The 25,169-nt window shown below is 47.0% G+C and overlaps 1 protein-coding gene across 1 annotated transcript in view; it reads left to right on the top strand.

The window, feature by feature from the left end:
* Positions 1 to 25,169, top strand: part of SF3B2 (splicing factor 3b subunit 2) — a 633,281-nt gene that overhangs the window by 32,338 nt on the left and 575,774 nt on the right. Inside the window, exon 2 of the mRNA XM_069644893.1 lies at positions 24,429 to 24,475. Coding sequence (XP_069500994.1) covers positions 24,429 to 24,475 — 47 coding nt within the window. The remainder of the gene's footprint in view (positions 1 to 24,428; positions 24,476 to 25,169) is intronic.

Here is a 25,169-nt window from a genome sequence, read left to right as displayed (position 1 = left end):
GTAACTTATTTACAGAATCTTCAAAAATTGGACACTCTGTGACATTATTGGGCAACTCTGAAACCGATAGTCAGAATCCTTCCCTACCCACATGTGACATGACATCTACTGCCTCTGGATTGCTCCTTCTCGGACTAAGGTACAGATCGTACTGTTGGTTGTAACATGTAATTCAATGGCTTTGTAGGCATGCCACTTATTCTTCCTCTCATATGGCAGCCTATATTGTGCATGTATTACAGTTCATACACTGTGATTTACAAACCCGAGTTTTAAATAAGTACAATACTAGATTTGGTGCTATTCAACTGTCTGAAGCGTGCTTGGTATCTGTTATTCCTCGTTGAAGCCCTGGAGTTGGTTAAGTTCTCAATTTTGTTGTTCAGCACATTTGAAATGATCTGCAGTTTACATGGCTTTCTTGATTTTACACGTCTGGAAAAAGGCCAAAGATCTTGAAGGTAGCTGGGGATCAGGGCAGGTGGCAACTGTTCGGATGGATTGAATGCTTGATGGGTTTTAACGTGGAGGTGGCAGATTTGATTGGGAAAGGGCTTGTTGCATTATAGCAATGTAGTGTGGGGTGCACTTTTTGATTGGAATCGGTGAGTAGTAGGTTTTGAAGAACTCTGCGTTGTTTCCAACCTGTTCTACGACTGAAGTCTATAGGCGGGTGAATAATTTTTCACGCACATTGCCGGTAGTGAGTTTTGTGTTTTTTTTTTTTTTTTTTTTTTTTTGTTTTTGGAATGGTCAGCAAGTCAAATACTCAATCCGTTGAGTGGTTTAAGGGCGTATTAGATCGTCACACAGGCAGCATGCAGTTGACTATAGACTTTTATTAGTGAGAAAATGGGAGAGCCTGTTTGGGGCTGGGGGGGTGGTCGCCGGGCGCAAGGCTTTTCCAAAAGGGAGTATGGTGACTGATGATTTTAATAGAAAATGTACGCAGAAGTGACATCTAGGAGGGCCCAGTAGCAATATTTTTACTCTGGGTGGGAGGGATTGGTTGTGGTGTTGGAGGGAGGTGGGTCTGAGGGGAAGGGGTGATGTGGGAAAAGAGGTGGCTCGGCATCAACATTGCTTTACCCAAGGGGGTTCTTTTGGTTTGAATTCCACTGCTCTAAAGCAAAGAGTCCACCCTCCTGTGTCCAAAAACCTATTTCCAACCCTTATGTAAATTCTAAATTGCAATGGCCGAGGTCTCCTCAAATAAACACACTAGTAAGTGGGTTTAACGATCATATTTTTTCAATCGAGACAAGAGCTTTCGCAAAAGGGATGACTCCAACACACCACCAGAAGGGTAGTGCCCAACTGAGCTGCTAATGTTTTTTTTTTTTTTTTTAAATATTTTTTATTGATTTTATATTTTAGCAAAACAAAAAACACACAACACAATACAACTGTTAATTATTTACAGAAACCACAAAAGAACATACGAGAAAGGAAAACGAAAAAAAAGAGAAAACTCCCCCCACCCCCCATCAAGCCAGAGCCGGCTCCCTTGTGTCCTCAGTCGGGGCACCGTCAGGGGAGACATTGTCCGTCACATCTTCAGAATTCTCAGAGTCGTCCAAGCCCTGTTGTGGGTTGGTCATAGAGGCCACGAATTGACGCCAGGCCAGCAAGGGCCCTATCTCCTCCTCGCCCCCTCTAGTGACCGCTTCAAACCAGACCACGGATTCAGCCTCCGCCCACCTCATAATGTCCGCCCACCACAGTTCCACTCTCGGCCTGCTAGCCGATTTCCAGTTCATGGCAATCCTGCGTTTGGCCAGAACATATGCCAGGTCCCTCAGCTTGCTCAGGTGTCTAAAGTGTCTGGGCCTGGGGAAGATCCCAAGCATACATGACCAGGCAGATCCCACGTCTAACACCACTCCCCCATTTGCGAGCTTCATCTTGACCTCCTCCCAAAATCTATACACTTCCGGGCAGGCCCAAAACATATGTAGCAACCCAGCTTCCACCTCCCCACACCTGGGGCATTTTTGAGTAGTCGAGCCTCCGAACCGTGCGATCCTCTGGGGAGTCAGGTAGGCCCTGTGAGTAATGTAGAACTGGAGTTGTTGGAGCCGTGCATTTCTGGACACCTTTTTATGATATCCCAGGACCCCCTTCCACTGACCCTCCGTCATGGGTTCACCCATCTCCTCTTCCCATTCATGCCTCAGTTGGGGCAACTCTTTCCCAGCCTTCGTTCTGAGGAGTTCGTATATTCGTGATATTTCGTGCCCACCTTCTGAGACGTCATACATAGTTTCAAGGGTGGCATCAGGATCGTCTGCCAGTGCCGTCTCCGGCCATCTCTTTCTTACACGTTTTACTAGCCTAGCATGGGTGATGTACTGGCCTCTGTGAACCCCCGTCTCATCCTGCAACTTTTGAAAGTCCAGCGCCTCCCCCTCTCTCCATATGTCCCCAAGCGTGGCCAGGCCCACCGGCTCCCAATGCCTGCGGACAGAGTGAAACAGTTGGGTGTCATTTTCGCACAGGGCCACCAGCGGGACCTGCCAAGATAGTGGTTCTGACTCCCCCATCAATTTCCATGTTCTGTGCCAGACCTCCCATCCCAACCTCAATAGCCACCCTCTACCCGTCAGTTTATTCCTTTGTAGCCACACCACCTCTCTCAGGAAATATGGGGCCGCATCCTCACGCAGCAACCTAGATTCCGCCGAATCTTCATCAGACAACCACCTGGCCACATACAACAGTTGTCCCGCCAGATAATATAGTTCGAAGTTAGGCAAGCCTATACCCCCCTTCTCGTACGGGTTCTGAAGCTTCCACAGTGCCACCCTATTCCTGGAGTTACCCCACACGAAGCCCCTACACATACTATGAAGTCGTACAAATAGGCTTTTAGGGATCAAATACGGGACGTTCACGAAGAAGTGCAGGAGTCTGGGAAGGACCACCATTTTCAGCAAAGCCGCCCTCCCCATCATGGACAGGGGCAATCTGGACCAGAATGTCATGCTGTTCTTAATCCCCTCTATGGCTTTCTCTGTGTTATGCTTGTGCACCGCCTCAGTCCGGTGGTAAATATTTACCCCCAGGTACCTAAACGTGTCGGTCCGCCATGGTATTGGCAACACAGGCAGCCTCTCCAACGGGACGTCCCTGTACCCGCCCAATGGGAACAGGCTAGACTTCCCGGGGTTCACTGATATGCCCGAGAGGACAGCGTAATGATCCAGTACCTCCAGAACGTACTGCAGGTTCTCCTCCGGATAGCGGAGGTACAACAGCATATCGTCCGCATAGAGAGATATTAAGTGACTGCCGCTGGCAGTGTTAATGCCCACCTCACCGTATTGTTGCCGCAGGCATATCGCCAGCGGTTCCAGCGCAAGTATGTATAACATGGGTGACCAAGGGCATCCCTGCCTGGTCCCCCTGCTAAGCTGCCAGGCATCCGAGACTGTGGCCCCAGTCTTGACCCTAGCCACCGGGCTGCTATATAACAACTGGACCCATCTGATATAACCAGCGCCCACGCCGTATCCCTGCAGGGCCGCTTTCAGCCAAGGCCATCTCACTGAATCGAAGGCCTTGACCGCATCCAGCGACACTATCGCCATCTCGCCCGTGTCATCCTTAGTATGGTCGATAACATGGTGCAGCCTCCTATGGTTATCACTGATATTCCTGCCTGGGACATATCCCGTTTGATCCGAGTGGATCAGCTTGCCAATCACTTTCTTCAACCTGTTGGCCAGCACCGCCGTGAGTATTTTGCTGTCCTGGTTTAGCAAGGACAGAGGTCTATAAGATCCACACTCAACAGCCGGCTTGCCTGGTTTAAGTAATGGAACAATCATGGCCTCACGGAGGGACAACGGGAGTTCTCCCTGTTCGTATGCCTCGTTAAACAAGGCCAGCAGAGGCTGCAGCAGCTCCTGCACGTACACCTTGTAAAACTCACCAGGCAGGCCATCCGCCCCAGGTGCCTTGCACGTGGGGAGGCCCCGGATCACCACCTCCAGCTCATTAGAAGTGATAGGGGCGTCCAGTTCCTCCCGCTCCAGGTCGTCTAGGGTGGGCAGACCAATGTCTTCCAGTGTGTTCAGGATGTCCTGGCTCCTGTCCTCCCCAGTGTCCTCATTCAAACGTTTGTAGAACCTGAGGAATTCCTCGTTCACCCCATCCTGAGTGTTGCGAAGGCCACCGTCCTCATCACGGATCTCATGGATAACCACTCGGGGGGACTCACTCTTGTATAGCCAGGCCAACAGTCTGCCTGGCTTGTCGCCCCCCGCGTGCAGCCTCTCAGTGTATTTCCTATGGTTCAGTCTACATAGTCGGTCCCAAAGAGCGCTGCACGCCACCTGAAGGTCTCTCATCCTAGTCTTGTCTACCTGAGTGGCATTCTCGAGACGAGCCAGGCTTTCCAGTTCCCTTTCGGTGTCCTGAAGCTCCCTCTCGATACCCCCTTGAAGTCCCTTGGATTCAGAGATCGCCACTCCACGCACCACTACCTTAAAGGCCTCCCACAGAGTTCCCGTAGAACGCACACTACCCGTGTTTATCTCGAAATATTCCCCGATGGCAACCCTCAGGTCCTCCCGGAAACCTTCATCCTGCAGTGCTTCCGCCCGGAGTCTCCATGTGGGGATCCGAGGCCTAGGGGGTTGGTGCCGCCACTCTACCACCAGGGGCGAATGGTCCGACAGTACTCGAGCTTTGTATTCCGCCTCCACTATTTCGCCCGCTATCTCGGCAGTTCCAAACACATAATCCAATCTCGTATATGAGTTGTATGGCGCCGCATAATGCGAATACTGCCTCTCCGTGGGGTGGAGTCTCCTCCACACATCTACCAGTCTCAAGTCTCCTAGCAATGTCCCGAGCGCCTTGGCCGCCGGCGACATTTTCCCTTTGGTGTCTGCGGACCGGTCAGTTTTGGGATCTAAGACACAATTGAAGTCCCCACCCCACACCATTGCGCCCCCTACCAAGGGGCTAAGTTTGCCATAGAGGGATCTAAAGTAGGCTGCAGTATCATGATTGGGGGCATACAGGTTGAGGATGTGTACTTCCCTGTTCTCCAGGAGTCCTGTTATCGCCACCATTCTACCCTCCGGGTCCACTATCGAGTCGAGCACCCGGAACGGCACATGCGGCGCCACCCAGGTGATGACCCCTCTAGCATACGCCGAGTACGTGGCACCCACTACCTTGCCCTTCCACTTCCTCGTAACCACCTCCAATTTCTCCCTGGTGAGGTGGGTCTCTTGTAGCAGGGCTATGTCTATCCGCATCCTCTTCAGGTATAGCATGACTTTGTTCCGCTTGAGGTAACTATTCAGGCCTCGGACATTCCAGGTAACTATGCGAAGACTATCCGATGCCATCTGTTTGGTCTGTGTTCAGCCCCGCCCTCCCCACAATATCCCCTTGGTCTAACACTCCGCCGGCTCTTCCGCCCTTGATCCCCCTCCCCCCTCCCTGTTTCCCAACTACACACCACAGCAAACAACCCCTCCCATCCCAACAAAAGCCCAGCTCCATCCCTGGATCTCAGGCCCACCCGCGTCTGGTCTTATCCCGTTTACAAGGAATAGGACCCCGCCGGGCGTCGCCGATCTAACAGCGACCTAACTAACTAGATATATTACTATTGGGGACAAAGGAAGCCTCTTGGAGCTCCCAATCAAGTGACCACGGGTAGGCACGCCCTACGGGCCAGCCAGTCTGTACTACATCATACGCATCACATATCGTACAAATGACTATATTCAAGTCCCAATGTCTCGGCCCCGTTGCCCCAGGCGGCCCAGCCACAAGCTACTTATCTTCCGTAGTCTCTGCCTGGATGCCTGATTCTTGAGGATTGCCCAGCGCGTCTAGCCAGTCCATCGCCTCAGTTGGTGTTTCGAAAAACAAGGATCTGTTTCTGTAGAAGACTTTCAATTTGGCCGGGTAGAGTAGCATATAGCGATGGCCAGCTTCACGAAGTCTCCTTTTCACCGCTCCGAAGTGCATCCGACTCCGCTGTACTTGTAGCGTGTAGTCAGGGTAGGCCGTAATCTTAGCCGATCCTCTGTCAATCGTTCCCCCTTTTCGAAAGAACTCAAGAATCTTTTCGCGGTCACGGTAGTTTAGAATTTTCGCGATCACCGGCCGCGGGGGGGCCCCGGGAGGTGGCCTCCTGGTTAGGGCCCTATGAGCTCTCTCATCTGCAAACCCCTGGGTCAGTACCCCGCCGGTAATCTCCTGCAAAAGCATGGATTCCACATATTCCGTAGGGTCTGGCCCTTCAGTTCCTTCAGGTAGGCCCACGATTCGGATATTGTTGCGTCTGGCACGTCCCTCCGCCTGCTCCGCTCTGTCCTCCAGGTTGCCCACCCGTTGCACAAGGGTGTGTAGCTCCTTTTTATGAGCAGCGCAATCTGCCGTGTTCGTGGCCGTCTCCTTCTCGATGGCCCCCGCGCGCTCCGAGACCGCCCTCACATCCAGCCTAAGCAGATTCACCTCCTCCTGGACGGCACCAATCTTGAGGTTTAAGCCTTCCTGTAGCTCTTTCATGGCGAGGCCCAGCTTGGTCTCCCATGACACTTTTAAGTCCGCAATCGCCGCCAGCACCTCCTGTATCGTGCCAGGTGACTCCGCGGTCGTCACGGGGGTCTCTTTGATCTTGCCTCCTTCCGCCCCTGGGGGGGACTTGGCGTAAGCCTCCATCGTGGGCTGTTTGGCCTTGGTTTTCACACCTCTCGTGGTCATAAAGTTGTAGGGCGAGGGCCCGTCCCGCCAGTCACCAAGGGGGAGTCACGCCACCCAATGTCCGAAGCCTGACCCACCACACCCAGAGCGCTCCGACCACCAGGCCCACGGTCCTGTCGTTACGGCCACCCCCGCTCTCTGGGCCACCGTGCGTCCTAGGCGGCGCTCATGTGTTTTAGTCTCCGAGCAAGGGGACGCAAAGGTCCAGCACTCGTGATCGCGACACTGACTTCATGATCCTCGGTGTTCGCAGCGTGTCGCCGCCATTTTGTCTTGTCCGTCTGCTCAGGGCTCGTCCCAGTCAATCACAATTATTTCGGTTTCTAAGCTTTCTGGGCGTCCCAAACTTTCACAGGATGTAGTGGTGGCATTCACACACCTGGACATCGATTTCCAACGTCGGCCGGCCCCCGTGGACGTACCCCTCCGTCAGGATCAGAACAGGATCAGCGGAGCTCCTCCAGAGTGCGACCTCTTACATGGCCGTCCAAGCCACGCCCCCCGAGCTGCTAATGTTAGACTCGGGGCTTTTTAGAGGAAAAACTAACATGGAGTCCTATGGCTGACATAACAGGATACACTTGCATAATTGAAATTTCCTGACTAATACACTTTGGGCTATTTTCCCAGCCCTTGCAGAAAGGAGTACAAAGACCAGACGGGCACTGTTTTTACATACATTCCAGGAAGGCACACAGATGTCAAGCAGAAACTGTTTTCCCATGCATTCCAGGATGGAGCAAATGTCAAAGACTGTTTATACATACATTGCAGGAAGGAGCACAGATGTCGGACAAGGACTATTTATACATGTATTGCAGGAAACAGCACAAAAGTTCACACAGGCTGTTTTCGCACATGTTACAGGAAGGGACACGAAGCCCGGACAACAACTATCTTCGCATACATTATGGGAAGGAATGCAAAGGCTGGACATTCTTGGATCTATGGCTCATGTTTGTTCAAGATAAGTTCAGGGTGTGGCTGCAGAGCTGACGTGGGAACACACACTAGCTGTCATCCGTTTTCAGAGTAAAATGGAAATGTACCGTGATTAGTGTTTTAATCTTGCAAACAGAAATGGTAGTCATGTAAAATGGGTTTTATATTCGCAAACGTCCCTTTTGCATTAGCAAGACAACTTCTATAGGGCCATACCTGCTCATCCTCCAGGGATATATCACTTGAATCGTAGTTATTGCCCGAAACATCAATTTTATGTAACCCTTCCACATGTATTATTTCACTGGTTAGCATTGTATTGATAGATTTAGTTGTTAGTGCTCCCATCAGTATCTTACAACAATCACCTAGGAGTTACACACTTAAGAGGAAGCATTGTATACAGCAGCAGCAGGCTTCTATCGCTCCCCCAAAAGCCAAAATGGGAACAAGGAGTTTCCAACCCCAGGATTTAACCAATGCCCACAACCATGATTCACCATTTCCGTCCCCAATGTCTTAATGTATTTGAGCTGCGATCTTGTGCAACTCATCAATGCCTTTAAAAATATCGGTACTGTAGTCCGTTATCAGGGTGCAGCATGATGTCACAATTATTTTACAAGCCCCTCCTACTTCTGCTAACATTGTGTCTAATACCAGATGATTTTGTAATGTGACCATCCGGATTGCTTTCATTTCAACAGTAATATTGGTAAGGACGTTACTGGGTATAAAGTTCTCTTTCCACCAATCTACCCCGATGCCTAATGTCTCAGGAGTTCATCATTATTCCTGCTGGCAAGGACATAGCCTTTATAAAGTCAGACTTCCTGGCAGGTAGTATCCTCGTCATTAAAAACACCTTTCCTTTGTTTAAATTTCCAATATTCGCTATGACCTTCTTTGTTCCTCATTTTGAGTTCACTACCCCCAAAGGTTTATAATGTAAACCTAATAGATAACTGATGGTACATCTGCCCTCCAATGCCAAGGCAACCAAAGAAAAGCTTCCTTTCTGCACACCAACATTGCCCCTTTTGGAGGCAAGAGAGGTGCTGAAATCCTGTTTATCGCTACCGTTATCTTACAGTTGTGCTGGCCCATAAAAATGGCATCGTCATGCGTTTGCTTTTGTTGATGACAGAAAGGAGCCTTCCAAACTATATTAGCTACTTTGATCGGAGGGGGAATCTCTTCTTTTCCCCAACCCTGTTTCAAGACTTAGACTATGGACGTCATTTCCCACGCAGGCAGGGATTTATTCAAATACAGGGTTGTGTTGGGTGTCAAGGTAGAGCAACCTAATGGAACATTTTGCAAGGGTGCACATGTATCATTATCCACGGGTGTTGCATACCACTCGGGTCCGCTGTAATGGCTGTGAGGAACATACGTGCATATGTAACAGTTGGTCCCATTTTATATCTAGTTTGTATCATTCATCCACTTCAGGATACTATTCTTTGGGTGCCTTTTCCGATACTCTTGATCCACATGGGGAACAGTAACTGGTTCTGGGGTCAGGGGTTGTGTTGTGTTGTGCTGGGCAATAGATTATGAGCAGCATTAATATTATGTTCAAGATACCAAAGGGATACTGCGACCCTACTGCTATCAGTATACACATGGTAAATATGATCCTTTTGGAGTACATGCATACCTATCAACCCATTGGCGTCCCCGCTCTCTTATCGTCATTCTCATGCATTCGACCAATATTATCCATATTTAACAACCTACTTGGTTCCCTCACACTGAGCTAATCTTGGGTGGCTGAGTTACGGAACTTGGCTGTCAAAAGTAATATACAATTATTTACACACAATGTCCAATGACCCTAATAATTACCCTAACGGTGCCGTCTGTTTATGCGCTTTATCGCAAGGGTTGCACAGTGCAACCCGTCCTGCTGTCACCTCTTACAGCACCTTCCTTGACACATCTTCGTGAGGCTACTTACTTACCCTTGAGGGGCTGTCGAGGCCATTTCATCTGTATTCCTCAGTGAGGCTTCTTCCTTAACCTTAAAGGGCCGTTGGGGCCATTTCATCTATATTTTCAATTACCAAGTCTGTCTCTCAGCCAGTTATCAAGAGTTCAAACACAGACAATTCATGCTGTTTCCTAGGATGTAGGCTTGTTATGCTTGAGCTAAAACATGGCGCTGGTGCGCAGTGTATTCTGGGAGCACTCAGAGCCATGATGGATATTTACTTCATGCCGCAGTGAAAAGCTGTACTCATTTTGCTTAGATCTAGATTCACGATGCTGAAGAAAACATGCTTTCCAAACCTGTTATGCTGTCAAGGACATTTCTGCTGGGAAAGCTAGCTTTGTTATGTCTTGTCATGAGTTACGGGACTGTTTTCTGTGGTGCTTGTTTTTAGAGGAGGGAAGCACTTTGCTCCTTGAGGTTACTGTTGGTTGACCCAGCTGGCAACCAACGGCTGCTCATCAATGCGCAAGTGCGTTGCGAGAAGGTTCGAGAAATTGCCACCCCTTTTTGAGAGTGCATATATGTGGAACCCCTTAGCGGTCAGGTGAGACCTCAGCCGGAGGGAGGAAGCTTTCGTCCGGCATACCTGTGGGCTGTTGTGCTCTTGGCCTGGCTGTCATTGGGGTCTTCCAGCCGCTTCTGGCGAGATGAGGGATCCAGTTACGCCCACGGTGATGTATTTTCTTTTGAACTCTGTTTCTTCTGTGATTTATTGCTATGTTATCACTTGTTGCTTCCAAGCTTTGAATAACTAGCCATATAAGTGCTCATTATTTTCTAAGAGTGTGTGTGGTTGCAAGTTATTGTGTCTACCTGCGTTTAAAGTATTGGCTCTGTAATTGCACTGGTGATTAATGACTGTCCGTGCACTCCGGGCGAGCAATACAAGGCTGTACCTTGAAGTGTCCTCCATTGGCTCGGATGTAAAATGGTCCCTGTCCTTGGTTGGGGGTGGAATATCTGAGGTGGTGTTCGCTTAATGTGGTACGTGTGTATCCAAGATTTGACCGGTCACTTTCACCGCTGTGTGTGTTGCCATTTGGACCCAGATAAGGTCCCCTCCACCAAGCCTGCACACACAGGTGGTCCGATCAAAACCTTTGAACTTGTAATCGCCCGACTTGACTGAGTGGCCTGCTCCCTCTAGGACCGCTGGAGCTGCTTTCGTCACCTGTTGATGGATAATGCAGTTTATGTGCGAGTTCAACAGAATATTCCCACAATAATGAATATGTCCAATAGCTTTGGGGTTCGGTATGGACCAGGCACTTGAGGAGGGTGGGGGACGATACGGCTTCCGGGGCGCGCGCGCAACACGATTTCAAAAGGTGAGTTTGTGTGTCTCTTTTGGGGTAGTCTGCATGTTGAGCAATGAGTGGGTCTGGCCACTTCAGAGTTGTGGAGGCACACATTTTAGCCAACTTATTCTTCGCCACATATTTGGCCTTTTTCAATAAGGCCGGCTGGAGTCGCTGGTCAATCCCCAAAGCCGTGTAAACATATTTCACAACTTGACCAGTAAAATGCACCCCATTGTCAGAATACAGCAGGCTGGGAAGCGTTTACTGGGATACACAATATTTAAAAATGCACTTTGCTGTGGATATGGCAGTGTTGTCCCTCAGAGGCTAAGCATCTGTCCAGCCAGACAACCAACACTTCATTACAAGGCAATATTTCAATTTGGCAGCTGGCTCCATTTGTATAAAGTCCATGTATACTACTTCAAATGGTTGTGTGGGGAGCTTGCTGTGACCTGCTGGCACCTTTACAGATTTACCCACATTATGCTGAAGGCAAATGACGCACTATGCCGCCCATCTCCAACAGTACGACCCAATTTTCTGTTTATTTCTTTTTCTCCGTACTTTGCTCAGAATATCCTCAATCACACTTGCGTTAACGTGAGCATTCCCATGCGCCATAATCTACTACCATGTGCAAATAACTGTCAGGGAGCAACCACCTCATTTGTATTCTGTCCAGCCACACACTTTTGAATGTTTGTTCATTGTGAAGTAAAGCATGGACTAAGGACAGAAACCATCTGTTGCTGCTTGTTGTATGTCTTATACTCCATCCGCCCCTTTTCCTGCCACATCCCTCTGGTGTTAGGTCGAGTAAGGCGATGTCATCTGCATATATCAGCCAACTTGCACTCATGCCATTTAATTTGTGGAGGGTGAGAGTTCACTACTTCCATAGATTCCCCAAAATCGAATAAGAAGAGGCCAAATGGGGTGGCTGCGAGTGTACAGCCCTGCTTTACACCTTGATTGGTCTTAATCGACTCACTGAGGGTTCTTCTGCCGTCCAGTCTACACAGACACGGAGATCAAGATTAGAGTTCTTTGATGGGCTCTAATAAGATTTCTGGACAATTCCATCTCTTCAGTTTGGCCCACAGCATCTCGCGGTCAACTGAATCGAATGCACTTGATAAATCTACAAATGCAATGTAGATTTTTTTTGTTCAGCCGTATAGCTTCCATTTTTAGAAAATGTATGATAGTGAGATTAAGACTACAACAGACGCCCTTAACAAATCCTGCTTGTCGAGGATCATATCGACCTGTTTCTTGAATCCATTTCAGCAGTTTTTTTTTTAAGCTGGGTGGCAAAGATTTTACCCACCACATTGAGTAGGGCTATAGGGCGATCGTTCTTAGGATCAGCCCATTTACCCTTTTTAAAGATTGGTACAATGATAGCACTTCGCCAAGTAGAGGGGATCTTCTTCACTTGTAGAATCGCAGAAAATAAAGAGTGGCAAAAGGCTGTCCATTGCTCTGACTGTTGCTTTAAAAGTTGATTTGTTAGACCATCTGGTCCAGGAGCTCTCGATGTGCTAAGTTTTATGTTGTTATGGTATATGTCGTCTTTTTCGATTGTTATCGACCACTCATTTTTTGGATTCGTAGAATCCCTAGATTTTGCATTTTTATTATAGAAGGTATCTGAGTAATGTTCCAGCCAAGCTGATTCTGGAACCATGTTTTTTATCACGGCCCCTTGCGGTGTCGATACATTATTTAAAAGGGTCCAAAATGTACTGGTGGTCCGTTTTGGCAAGTGTTTCCATCATTGCTTCCACGTCTAGTTGTAGCAAACCTTTAGGTGGTGAGTTAATCTCCTTTCCTATGGACTGGCAACACAGGAGAATTACTAGTTGTATTAAATCCTGTACAATACTGACCAATGCCGCTTCCCCGTCTGGTGATTTATTTTATATTGTGGGGTCCTTGGCAGAGGAACCCTAGATTTTACATTTATCACCAGAGGGGGAATATTCAAAATACCTACATAATTACTGCCAGCAGCCCAAAGTGCTGCGGGCAGTGCCTGCAATTCTGGTGGCAATGGTCCGGCCAGATAACCTCCCATTTTGGACTGACATATAGTCATGCGAACACCTGCCGGGAACAACAAATGGTTGCATTTAAGGCTTTCAACAGATCCAAGGAGATTTTCATGACACCTGTTAATAACCATTTATTTGCCAATTTCACTCCACATATAGTGGTTTCCATACTTTGAGATACTGGAGTGAGTTTGTTTATTTTATTTATATAGCGCTTCAGACCCAGAGGTTAAAGGGCGCTTAAGGACAGGTTACAAAAGCACAATATATATCGGAGTGCTTATGGGTTCCCCACCGAACCCTACAGGTACCTTATTTTCATCCGATAGTGGAGCTGAGGGGATGGTCCTGATGTCTACTGAACTGCTGCACGCTCCAGTATCGAGCATTTCACAGTGTGGTGCTGTCCTATTTGCAATTTAACATAGGGGCCTTTCTGGTCAATAGGTACAGACACCGCCTCCCCAGGTTCACCAGGGGTGTTTCAACTGAACATGACGGTGTCATCAAAAACAATCATTCCATTTGGTTCAAACCCTGTGAATCCATTCTCATCACAACCTCCTCCATTCACTCAACCATCTGCATTTGCTGCGGACTCGCCGTGAACACATTACCATCTGGATTACTGAATCGACCCTTACTTTGTGGAGGGCCCGTCAAGATGCCTCCTCTCCCTCTTCCTCCCGTTTGGGGGCCATTCCTGGCTATCAATACAAGACCATTATTTTTCCAGTGTCCCGTTTGCCTACTAAATGAACATTGATCCGACCTTGGTGGGGTCCATTGTGGGGCACCAACAGGAGTATTCTTTATCAGTGATCTCGTATATATTGACCTATAGGGGGCCTGGACCTACTATTGTATCAGTACTCTCGTTTTAACGTGTCTTCTCAGCCTGCTTTTTCCCATTTTCCATTTCCTGTCGATCATAATATTTCGCCATTTCTAGGATTTGTGATGGGTGCTCGCTTGCCATGTACTCACCCAGTTTGAGGGGACTTTTAATCCCTTTTCGCAAACCCTTCACAAATCCCATTGCAAAATACTTTTGTCTTGTGGGGTCACTCATTGTCTGCCCATATGTGCCTTAAACGCACCTTCGAACCTCAACGTAATCGCCTATGGCTTCAGTTGGACCTTTTTGTACCACCGCATCCAATTTTTCTACGTTTATGTCTGTCTCTGGTAGAACTTCACTTAGGGCTTTCAATATTCTGATACCTAAGATTTTTATATCATCGGAAAGTGGTTCAGTTGGTTTCTTGTCATTATTTTGTGTTTCTAACAGCTTCCAATCATAGTGTAGTTCAGATGCTCTTTCAATCTAAAGGGGTCCCAAATTTCACTAGGTGTTACTTTAGACATGACTGTTATCTTCAAACGTCAAGGTTCCTGTCTTGAATACTGTTTTTAACTATTCATAGAAACCTGCTCAGTTTGTTCTGGGATCTGGGGTGGCCTATACTATACTCCATTAATTCTGCCCTAGTTAAGAGTACATATACATATGTTTTGGTAACCTGGGGTTCATTGTTCGTGTCAGTGGTTATGACGGGTACACATTCTCGTAGAGGCATCACGACCTGTTCCTTTGGGAGTAATGCTTTGATCAATTTCTTAAACCATCTACGGGTTCTCAATACTTCGTTCTCCCAGTTCTTGTTATAACCCTCAATTCCTTCTTACATTCTCTTCCTTCTTTCCACCTTCTCGACTTTGTGCCCACCGTTCCCATGAACCAGTCCAGCCATACCAACCGTGTGGCTTCTAGGTGGGAATCCTTGATCCCCATCCAGTAATCCATTTTTCCGTCCTTCTGTTTCCTTTATAATGTCCTCAACTAATTTTCTGTTTTTCTCCTCATGTTCCTGTCATGCCCTCTGACTTCGTTATGTTGCTTTATGAACGTGCCTACCATTTGGGTGATTTGAGAATACTTGTCCTTCAACCTTTCACGATCTGTTTCAGTGTCCACTTCTTTATATATGCCGTTTAGTTGGTGTGCGTGTGTTTTTAAAAAAAAAAAATATATATTTTTTTTCCATCCAATCCTGTACCAATGGATTTCCATGACCTTCCGAAAGTCCCTCTTTCAACATGTATGTAGTTTTAATACCAAGTTTTTACTGGTCGAATTAAATAATTCCTGCGCAATTGATTCTGAGAGCTTTTCTTGGGGGCAAGTCGGGGTACCGATCTAGTCGGCCCTCCTTCTCTTCTTCGCTTCTCATATCCTTGCTTCCCAGCAGTAGGGTGTATGAGGGTGGTGCAGTAGGCATGATAAGCGTACGAGGCCCTCCTTCCTTTTACTACCCTCGGGCAACAGGGAATGCATGACTTTGTGATATTTTATTAGTGCAGTTCTATCTTCCATGTCTAATTGTTTTTCAAATTCTTATCTAACTTGCACGCTTTCTCCTGCATGGGGTCTGGCATGGATTCACATGCTCATGAATATTCCCCGTCGTCGGGCTGGGAATCCTCGGTAAACATAAAATCGGTTTCAGTTTCATTTCTGAACTGTCTTCCTCCTAATAACTAATCACTGGTCTCTGGGTCATACTGCTCCCAGCCAATGACTTCCCTCTACCTAAGCCCCTCCTCTGGCAGCCGTCTTCAGATTTTTACGCACGTTCAAGTCTTGGGAGTCCTTGTGCTTTAGTTCTCGAGCTTTTACTGCGTGTTACGTTTTTTTCAAAGAATTTACTCTTATATTAAGGTCAATTTGAGCCTCAAACTCCACCGATGATTCTTCTTCCAAAACAGAATTTTCTACGCCCCTCAAGGGCGGATTTTCGTTGAATTACACTTCTTGGAGGATTCTGGAAGACCTTTGAGGCCTACCCCGATTCGGGCATGGCCCAGGACAAAGGAGATTCGACACCTACTGGATCCAAACTGTTTAGGAACTGGCCAGGATGTGGACTACAGAATGTCTCAAAGAAAGCTGAGCACTCCCGGTGCCTTTACTGCCTACACGCCGACAATGTGAATCCCTGCCATACCCATGCTGTAGAACAACTGTTAGAGGTAAGTAACTTGTTCATTCTGTTCTATTGTTTGTTTCTGTTTTTCTATCCTTCTTTTCTTGTGCCATTTCGGTTTTAATTGCCTCAATCCGCCATTGTCGACCAGTCCTGTTGTGCGGGGTGGACCTTTTTCCTTAGCAATACCAATTCTAAATGTTCAATGGTTTTTAAATCAAAAGTCCCTGCCTGTGGCCATTGATATTGTACTGACCTCTTCGTATATTCTTACCAATTTTTGCAAAATTCTTTTGCTCCCAGCCCATAATTAGTCAACATCTGATAACACTGGGTCCCCTAAGCAGGCATATACATGGGTTTCTCATTACTATTTTTATCACACACATTATCCATTTTCAATCATTTATCTTTACCAAGATCAAATATGTACCATATAACTGATATCAATGTAGCTTACCGTCCTCAAATACAATATCTGCAGATACAATCAACACACCACAGCAATGGAGACCTCAGTCCTTTGTCAGGTTCATCTGGCCTCCAGCAGGGCAGCCACCTATTTCTCCCCCCCTACCCCTTCCCCCCCCCCTCTCCTGAGCCCGTCTATCAGCGAGGACCGCGCTGTTCATGCATCAAAGATGCGATAGACATGGGGCCCCGGTGTCGGCGCCGTAGACCAGGTTCAATGGGGGGGGGGGGGGGGAGCACACTAAGTGATGGGCTACCGCTGCAGAGGCCCACCCAGGGACGCCAATGTAAATTCTAAAATTGCAATGGCCGTGGTCTCCTCCAATAAACACACTAGTAAGTGGGTTTAACCATCATTTATTTCAATCAAGACAAGGGTCTTCGCGAAAGGGCTGACTCCAACACACTGTTACGCTCACCTGGCTCCCACAGGGGCATCGGTAGGACCCGGACGGCTGCGGTCTCCACCAACGTGATGTATAGTGCAGAGATGACTGACTGGACTGGCCCTCCTAATCTTGTCGGCTTGACCCGTAGAAGTATTCTCCTGCAAGTGGAGAGATGATTTTAGCCACCCGTGGACTCAAGTGATGGCACCCCCCACAGTCCTCCCCACTAATCACCTCTGAAGTGCCCTCTCAGCAATCTCACCTTATATTCTTGAAAGATGAGCTCTCCATCCTGCATGGATTGCAGGGGCGCGTTGATGCCAGTTACTTCACTGGTTTGAAGGCATGGGAGAGTTCCGGAGAGTATTGACTCTGAGGTTCCTGGCAAGGACCAGTAAGTATCAAGTTCATAGAGTTCAATATGTCCGATGTTTCACTCTTGTCCCCCCTTCCTTCCTTGTCTTGCAGCTGAGATCGTGAGAAGATGCTCCCGTGGCAGCTGGTGGCGCTCAGGTAAGAGTCTGTATTACTCGACGCTGCCCGGTAAATGTTGCACGTGTTTAACGTGTTTTCTCTCTTTGCAGGTGCGGCACATGAAGATGTGGCGAGTTATAGAATAATGCCTCGGTGGTAAATCGGGTAAGTCTATGGCCTGTTGGTTTTCTCGGCTCGCCTTGTTTTCTTTTGTCCCCTAGGTGCCGAAGTTCGGCGAAGAAATGATGGAGGCAGCGCCGAATCGAAAGATGCTGCGAGGACTGGTGAGTATGGCGCGGCGCTGGAGATGCGACGCGTACAGAAATGATGTTGTTTCCAGGTCCGGAGGCGAGAAGGATCCGGAATCCGGTGAGGAATTCGAAAATAGTTTGTTTTCTAACCTTGTCCTTTCCTTTCCTCTTTGTTTTAGGAGCTCCTGATTCGAGGCGGGCGTGGCAGAAGACTGGATGCAGACTGCAGGCACGGTGAGCGTTACGCTGCTGGATGCAGAATAACGCGAAGCGTGTGCTGCTGTGCGGGCGTGGTTTAAATAGCCTCCAAAGTAGTTCCAGGTACGAAGTTCCCCAGAACCACGCCCGAATAAAAAAATAGTCCCTGTAATAAAATAGTCCCATCCAGGCCTCACGTTGGCTTGGACTCACTTGCAGCATGGTCTGCATCAGGTAAGTAAAGTCTATGAGCCTGGCGCCTATGGCGCCAGGACTGATTTCTAGGATGAGCCTGGCGCCAGGACTGAACCCAAACAGCCCCCAGCCGAGGCTGTTGGGGTTTTAATAAGTATTCGGATGCCTGCTCCCGGAGCTGATGGGCTTGGTCCCGATGCCCACACACCACCAGAAGAGTAGTGCCCAAGTGAGCTGCTAACGTTAGACACTCAGGGCTTTTTATAGGAAAACCTAACGAGTCGTATGCCTGACAAAACAAGATACTTGCATAATTGCAATGTCCTGACTAAAATAGTTTGGGCTGTTTTCCCAGACCTTGCAGAAAGGAGTACAAAGACAGCACAGGGACTGTTTTTACATATATTCCAGGGAAGGCGCCCAGATGTCGAACAAAGACTGTTTTCATATACATTGCTGGAAGGCGCACATGTCAAACAAAGACTGTTTATACATATATTGCAGGTATGAGCACAAAAGGTCACACAGGCTGTGTTCGTACATGTTACAGGAAGGGACACGAAGCCCGGACAAGAACCATCTTTGCATACATGGTGGGAAGGAATGCAAAGGCTGGACATTCTTGGATCCATGGCTCATGTTTGTTCAGGATGAGTTCACAGTGCAGCTGCAGAGCTGACGTGGGAACACAGACTAGCTGTCATCAGTTTTCAAAGTAAAATGGAAATGTACCGTGAACAGATTTTAGTCTTGCTGAGGCAAACAAAAATGGCAGTTATATAAAATTGGTTTTATATTAACACTTACAATATAACTCCACTAGGGAAAAGGGGTTCATCATCTTGGCCTTCCTTCTTCTGTATGACAGACGAAGGTTCACCTCTGGGGCCTCCCGAACCAAATCCTGCATGCAAGACTACGCTCACAGACACAAGTTCCTCCTTATCCTATCATTGTATTGTATACTGATTTATAAAGCGCTGAAACCACGACACTAAGGCATCTGGATGCTGCTGAACGTAAGAACTGCTCATAAAGAATCCATGTCCAAATTTAACCAAAATACATTTCTTTAGAGCTTTACGAAAGGAAAGATGGTAAGACAGCTCACGGAGGTGGGAGGGAAGGGTATTCCACATCTTTGGAGCCAGAGCTGAGACGCAACGTCTGTCTTCACGGGCCCTACTGAATCTAGGAACTTTAAACAGTTGGAGAGCCGGAGCACAGGGCTCTTGATGGAAAGTGCCAATGAAGTTCCTGTTCGAGGACAATGCAAAGAATTAAACTCCATGTGCTGCTTGATTGGGAGCCATTGAAGCTGATTGAGAAGAGGTAAAGTATGAGTAGGCCCCTGGGCATTAAGTGTGAGACGAGCAGCAGAATTCTGGAGTATCTGAAGACTGCATTAGGAACGCTGGCCGGCCTAACTAGATACCATTACAATAATCGAGGGAACCCATAATGGGAGCTATGACCACTCGAGAACGAAGATGTAAGGTAATAAAAGGCTGCACTTTTCTTAGGAGTTTGTGAAACCCTGCACTACATACATACAGAAGCAATCTGTGCTTCTCTAGAGCCAGACAACTGTAATTTGATACCTAGGCTTTTTATAGATACGCAGGCCTTTGGACCAAGAATTTAGCCAAAAGTCAGAATTCCAGAGATTGTCGTCGGCCTGGGGGCCAATCAAGCGCAGTCTTTTCTCAGTTTAACCTCAGCCAATTTCTCTACATCCAATCCACAATGTCAGCAGGCTTGATCTTGATTTGCCAGGGGGGGTCGTATTCGGGGGCATTCAGGCGGAAAAACAATTGGGTTTAATCGGCGTAGATGTAAAACTGTACACCATGAGACAGGATCAAGTATGCAAGAGGGCGAAGATACAGATTTAAAAAAATTGGCAAAAAGATCCCTGGGTGGCGCCACATGTAACGTGTGTAGATTTTGACTTCAATGGAAACGAGGGCATTGTTTGAGAGCGATTTGACAAATACTTTTGGAATCGGGCAAGAGCCAGTCCTGTGATCCCGACTGCCTCCATCTGTCCTAGAAGAATGGCACGATTGATTGTATCGAAGGCTGTGGAGATGTCACTGCGTTCCCTAAGCATAGCCATGTCGTCAAGGACCGAGATCAGCAGACTCAGTTCCTCTGAGATTTAAAACCTGCTTGAAAAGGATGAAGGTGGGACTCGAGCAAACGTTAAAGCTGTGGAGTGACAATCAGTTCCATGAGTTTGGCCATCATAGGAAAGAGATGGGCCAGAGGGCTCAGGGGGAATACGATGAGGTGTTTATTTTTTAGATGAGGTGTAACCAATGCATGTTTTAAACAGTTCGGGAATAGAACCGATTTAAAAGGAGTGGCGCAGAAGGCTCCCCAACAACAACCCTGAAAAATTTCACGTGAAGAGCAGGTTGCTTCAATGATACGGTTTGCATAAAACAGATTTTGCATCTTTAATGGAAGCTGTTAAGTAGCTTTGTACTCATGTTTAGCTACAGAAGAGTAATCCTTTTTCTATTTGTGCTCGGTTTTATAGCAGGTGCACTTGAGCATCCTATGAGTTGAATTGAATCAAGGGTCAGAGAGCTTTGATCAACCGTGCTCAGCTTTCACAGGGGCCATCTGATCGGCAATCAAGGTCATGGCTTTTAAGAGGGCAATGCATGGGTTTAAGTTGTCAACATTTCTCAAGGATAATGTGTTAGTCTCCAAAGTTGTAGCTATTCGAGCCAGAGGAATGTATTTCCAGCCGCTCCGGGTGTGGTGCGCTGATGGTCCTGGATCGCCAGAAAAAGTGTGAAAAAATTACAAATGGAAGCAAAAGTGATCAGACCAAGTAACGGGGAGGGGTTCAAAAGTTATTGTCAAAGACTTAGCAGAAAAAACTTGATTCAAACTGTTACCCCCCCCCATCCCCCCAAACATGTATGGGCAGATAATTGCGCAAATATAGGTGGTAATCACCTAAGGCAGCTATCAATTTAGCAGCATGATGGTCAAATTAATCATTTGGGCACATATTAGTCACCTAATACAATCAAATTGGAATAGAGGTGTGTAAATTTGGCTACCAATTGGGTGAAATTCTTAAGTGTGAATTGAGAAATTGGGAGAGAGCTTGCAGTGGACGGATACAAGTTTACATGCCTGTTTATGGCAGATAGGAATTGCTAGATATTTTAAAGAACAGTTGTACACCAAGGCGAGACGGCCTCCCATGGTAGAACTGAGGCGATCCAGCCTTTTAATTATGTAATTGGCGGGAAGCATCTGAGCAATATCGGAATGGCTCCTGTTCGTCTAAAAGTGAAAAAAATATCCCCATGGGCCCCTGCTGATCGAACATTGATCAAAAAACCACAAATGTGAGGAGGCCTGTGTTCGATATCTTGTTAGTTTGAGTCCAAAGTCCTTCTGGTACTATAACAGGGTGCCAAGGCACCCTGAGCCATTAGGACACTAACCTTCTCGGGAGGGTTGAGAAGGAAGTTGATGGAAAACATGATAAATAAATCTCATTTAGAGTATGTCCAATTACCAAGTGAGTGACAAATGTCGTTCAGGAGAGGCTTCTTCTTGAGCTCCCCCTCGTTTTGACTTTTTTACGGGATGCCAAGAGATCTCTGGCTCCTCCGTGGCATGGCCGGGCTTGTCTTTGGCTTGACTGCTGTGCAGTTGCCAGCCCCGGCACATAAGTCCCTATGGAGGGTCACGTGTGCTCTGATGTAGCAGAGGAAGTATGGAAGAAATAATGATGTCCCATGTGTAATGTTAATATAGCAGTTTTCAATCAACACGAAGCCAAATTCTAAAATCGCTAAAAAATTAATTCCCCACATATATTCTCAATGGATAAAAATGGCTAAAAGAATTCAATCCATACAGAAGATAAAATATATAAAAGCTTGTAAGCCACAGATCTTGCATGCAACCCCAGTAACCCACCCAGCCCTCCTATCTTGCAGAGCCATGTGAGCGCCTGGAGACTGCTCTTGGGTAGTAGCAGTGTGTCGTATAAATGAACATAACAAATGTAATGTTCTTCTCAAATGATCCAAATCGAAAAAGTCATGTTTCCTTGGATTGAGGTTCCAATAAGGCACATAGAACACAGTCTTGTATCTTTGCAGTGCAAGGTTCCAACCCTTGGCTTCTCTCGCAATGCTCACCTTGCTTTGTGTGACTATGACGGCTTTAGAGGCAATTTGTTATTGGGTGTGGATCCCAATACCATATTGCCTTGTCTTGATTTTCAATAATTGTACACGTTTAAGTATCCTGCCAGGTATTCTTTTATATCATGTTCCAGACCCCTTTGGTATTGGTTTTCTCCCCTTTGGGGTTATTTTTCTCTGGGGTCCCAGACCCCTTTTGTTTGTTTTTCTCTGGGGTCCCAGACCGCTTTGGTATTGGTTCTCTCATTCGTGGTCTAGGCAGCCCTTGTCTCACATCTGCCTGGGACTGCCACGAAGATGACTACTCTGGATGCCACTCCTTATTGGATTTTCGACCAAGACCCTTGTCCCACTGCAGTATGTTCTCTCTGGGTTCTCAGCAAGCCTCTCGGATTCAACACCTCTTCCCCTCTGGTTGTCTGGTTGCTCACCGGTCTTGCTCTGCTGCTTCTGGATCTCTTGCCCCTGTTCGGGTACTTCCTTCTCCGTCCGAGCTCTCTGGTGGCTCTGCAGTGGCATCCTGGTTTCGGGAATCTCATTCCAGTCGGACCACGTTCTCCGGCTCTCGAGCAGCTGAAGTTTTGTCGTCCTGCTTCCAGACACAGGCAGACCACAGCGGAGCTCTGTGGAACGTCTCTGCTGACGGGTAGGCATCCCCTCCTCGACTGCTAATTTCGACTCCTGACCGTGGGCTCCGCAGCTCCCAGTTCTTCCAGGGAGGATCTCTCTCTCTGCTACAGTTTCCCTCTACTATTTCAGATGTGCCTTGGTCGATACAAAGTCTGTAGAGACTTGACAGCTCAGTATGGTTTTTAGAGGTGTTCTCTACGCTTCTGCATGTCTTCCTCGTCCCAGTACTGATCTTAGGGACTCCAGTGTGTCTGTTGCTCTCCCGCGTCTCAGAACATAAGAGATCGATCCCTTGATGAGGGTTGTATACGAATTGTTAGTTTTACAACTGTCTTGACCGAATTGTGAAGGTCAATTGTACCATATATGTGGGGGGAAACCCCTCACAACCCCCACCCAACGCCAAACCCCCCAACACCCATATATAATCAGAAAAGGCTAATCGCACTCCCGCAGGCATGAAAACAAAGAATTATTACTGATGTCTTTAATGTTTTTATAAAGATTTGAGAAAAAAATGCATCGTGCAAAGAACAAATGCACAAAACAGTGCAGCACATAAAAGACAAAACAGCAGGACGCCTAGGTGTAGCAGCCTGCAAACAACGCGTTTCGCGCTATACTGAGCGCTTGATCACGTAAGGGGGAGTGGATTAGGCAGTGGTAAATACACTACGAGCAAGCAGTCCCTTAACCATGTCTATGGCAGCAGCTGCTAACAAAACATGAGGAAACAAGCGCGACCATGTTGAATACCTTGAGGAGTCCACACTCTTCCTCATCCCAGTACTTCCTACCTTACTGGTTTTAAGGAAACCGATGGGAACAGTAGGGAGGGCGTTGTAGGTAGGAGGTTGTTGATGAATGTAGGGTTAAGGTAAGGTGGGCCATGGGGTTAACACCTTCTCCCCAGGTTGTCCCTTATCCCATGGGGGGCTCCCTCCCCATGAGATCCACCCCCAGGGGGACTATTGGTAGCGTCCTCACCTCCCAGGCCTCGGGGAAGGGACTAGGGGAGAAGTGATGACCTCCAGGGATTTGTCACAGTGGATAAGTAGTTATGAGTAATTGCTATGCTTTTCAGGGGATAACCTAATGTTGTATGCTCAGGAAGTTCTCATATTCGCATGCCTTTTTTAATATTCACTTCAGACTCGCATGTATTCTGCCTTTTGAGTGTTTTCACATTTGCACTTGCATGTTCACCAGCAGGACTCGAAATTAAAATAAGCAGGAGCAAAAAGCAGCTCTTGGTTACCAAGTCTTAACCTAACCAGTGACCAGGAGCTACCACTGGGGAACAAGGAGCAAGCACATGGCGATCCAAAAATCTAACGTCTGCATAAGATGGAAACCTATAATTTGTTCCATTATTTATGACTTCTTATGCTTTAAATGTCGTATATTTTGTGTCCTGTTGAATTAGTGTTAATGTATGCAAAGACCTATCCTGATTGTCTTCGCTGTGTCCTATTTTCTTTTCTGTTTAAATGTTTTAATAATTTTTCAGCGATTTTAGTCTTATGCATTAGAACACCAACAGTGAATTGAGATATATGTAGCCGTTTTCAAGTAAGCAGTGACTGCTGTCCTGATATTTTATTTATCTTTTCAGGGAGCAGAGAAGAGCTGATTGAGAGACTCCAGAGCTACACATTGCAGGTATGCTTCCTTGCCAATCATACTGTTCTGAAATAGCAGTTGACAAGCAGATGTGTCTGATTTGTAACCCACACTAATCCATGTCCTGTTTGGACGGGTGCATTTTCTATTATACTGACCATGACATCTGATTAATTTTATGCAGGAACTGCAAATGCTGGTCCTGTGTGTTCATACTTTCGACTCGCAAGATTAGAATGGCTGGTAGGCTTTTTATGCAGTAAAGAAAAATGCCACAGGTACATCATCCTACCTACCAAACGGTGCAGTCCGTCATCTGTTTTACCTTTCCCTTAGGAATCATGGAATCCCAAGTGAAAGAGCAATGAGAAAGTTTAAGTAGAGTGCTAAACTTGCACTAGCCATTGACTCTTGGTGGATAAGAAATGGTGTGCCGTGTGTATCTATATAATTGAGGTAGCAAGTGACTTTTTATGGATGGCTAGTACAACTTGCATTTTTGCTCCCTGTTTAAAGGATACTGCAGCATGTGGTGTGCACACTATAAATATAATTTATATATATTTTTAAAAATTGTATTTATAGTCATTTGGTTATGATCTAACCTTTGACAAATATCAGCGAGATATAAAATGGAACATTGAGAAGATAAGTTACATCTGATTAACATCCAGCATTTGATAAGAGGGTTGTGAAAGAAAGATGGCAAGAGATATATTTGAGAGAGGGAGAA

The sequence above is a fragment of the Ambystoma mexicanum genome, chromosome 2p, assembly GCF_040938575.1.
Source record: "Ambystoma mexicanum isolate Mex_15411 chromosome 2p, UKY_AmexF1_1, whole genome shotgun sequence".
Classification (NCBI taxonomy): domain Eukaryota; kingdom Metazoa; phylum Chordata; class Amphibia; order Caudata; family Ambystomatidae; genus Ambystoma; species Ambystoma mexicanum.
Note: the sequence above shows the minus strand (reverse complement) of the source record. Positions and strands in the feature narration are given on the sequence as shown.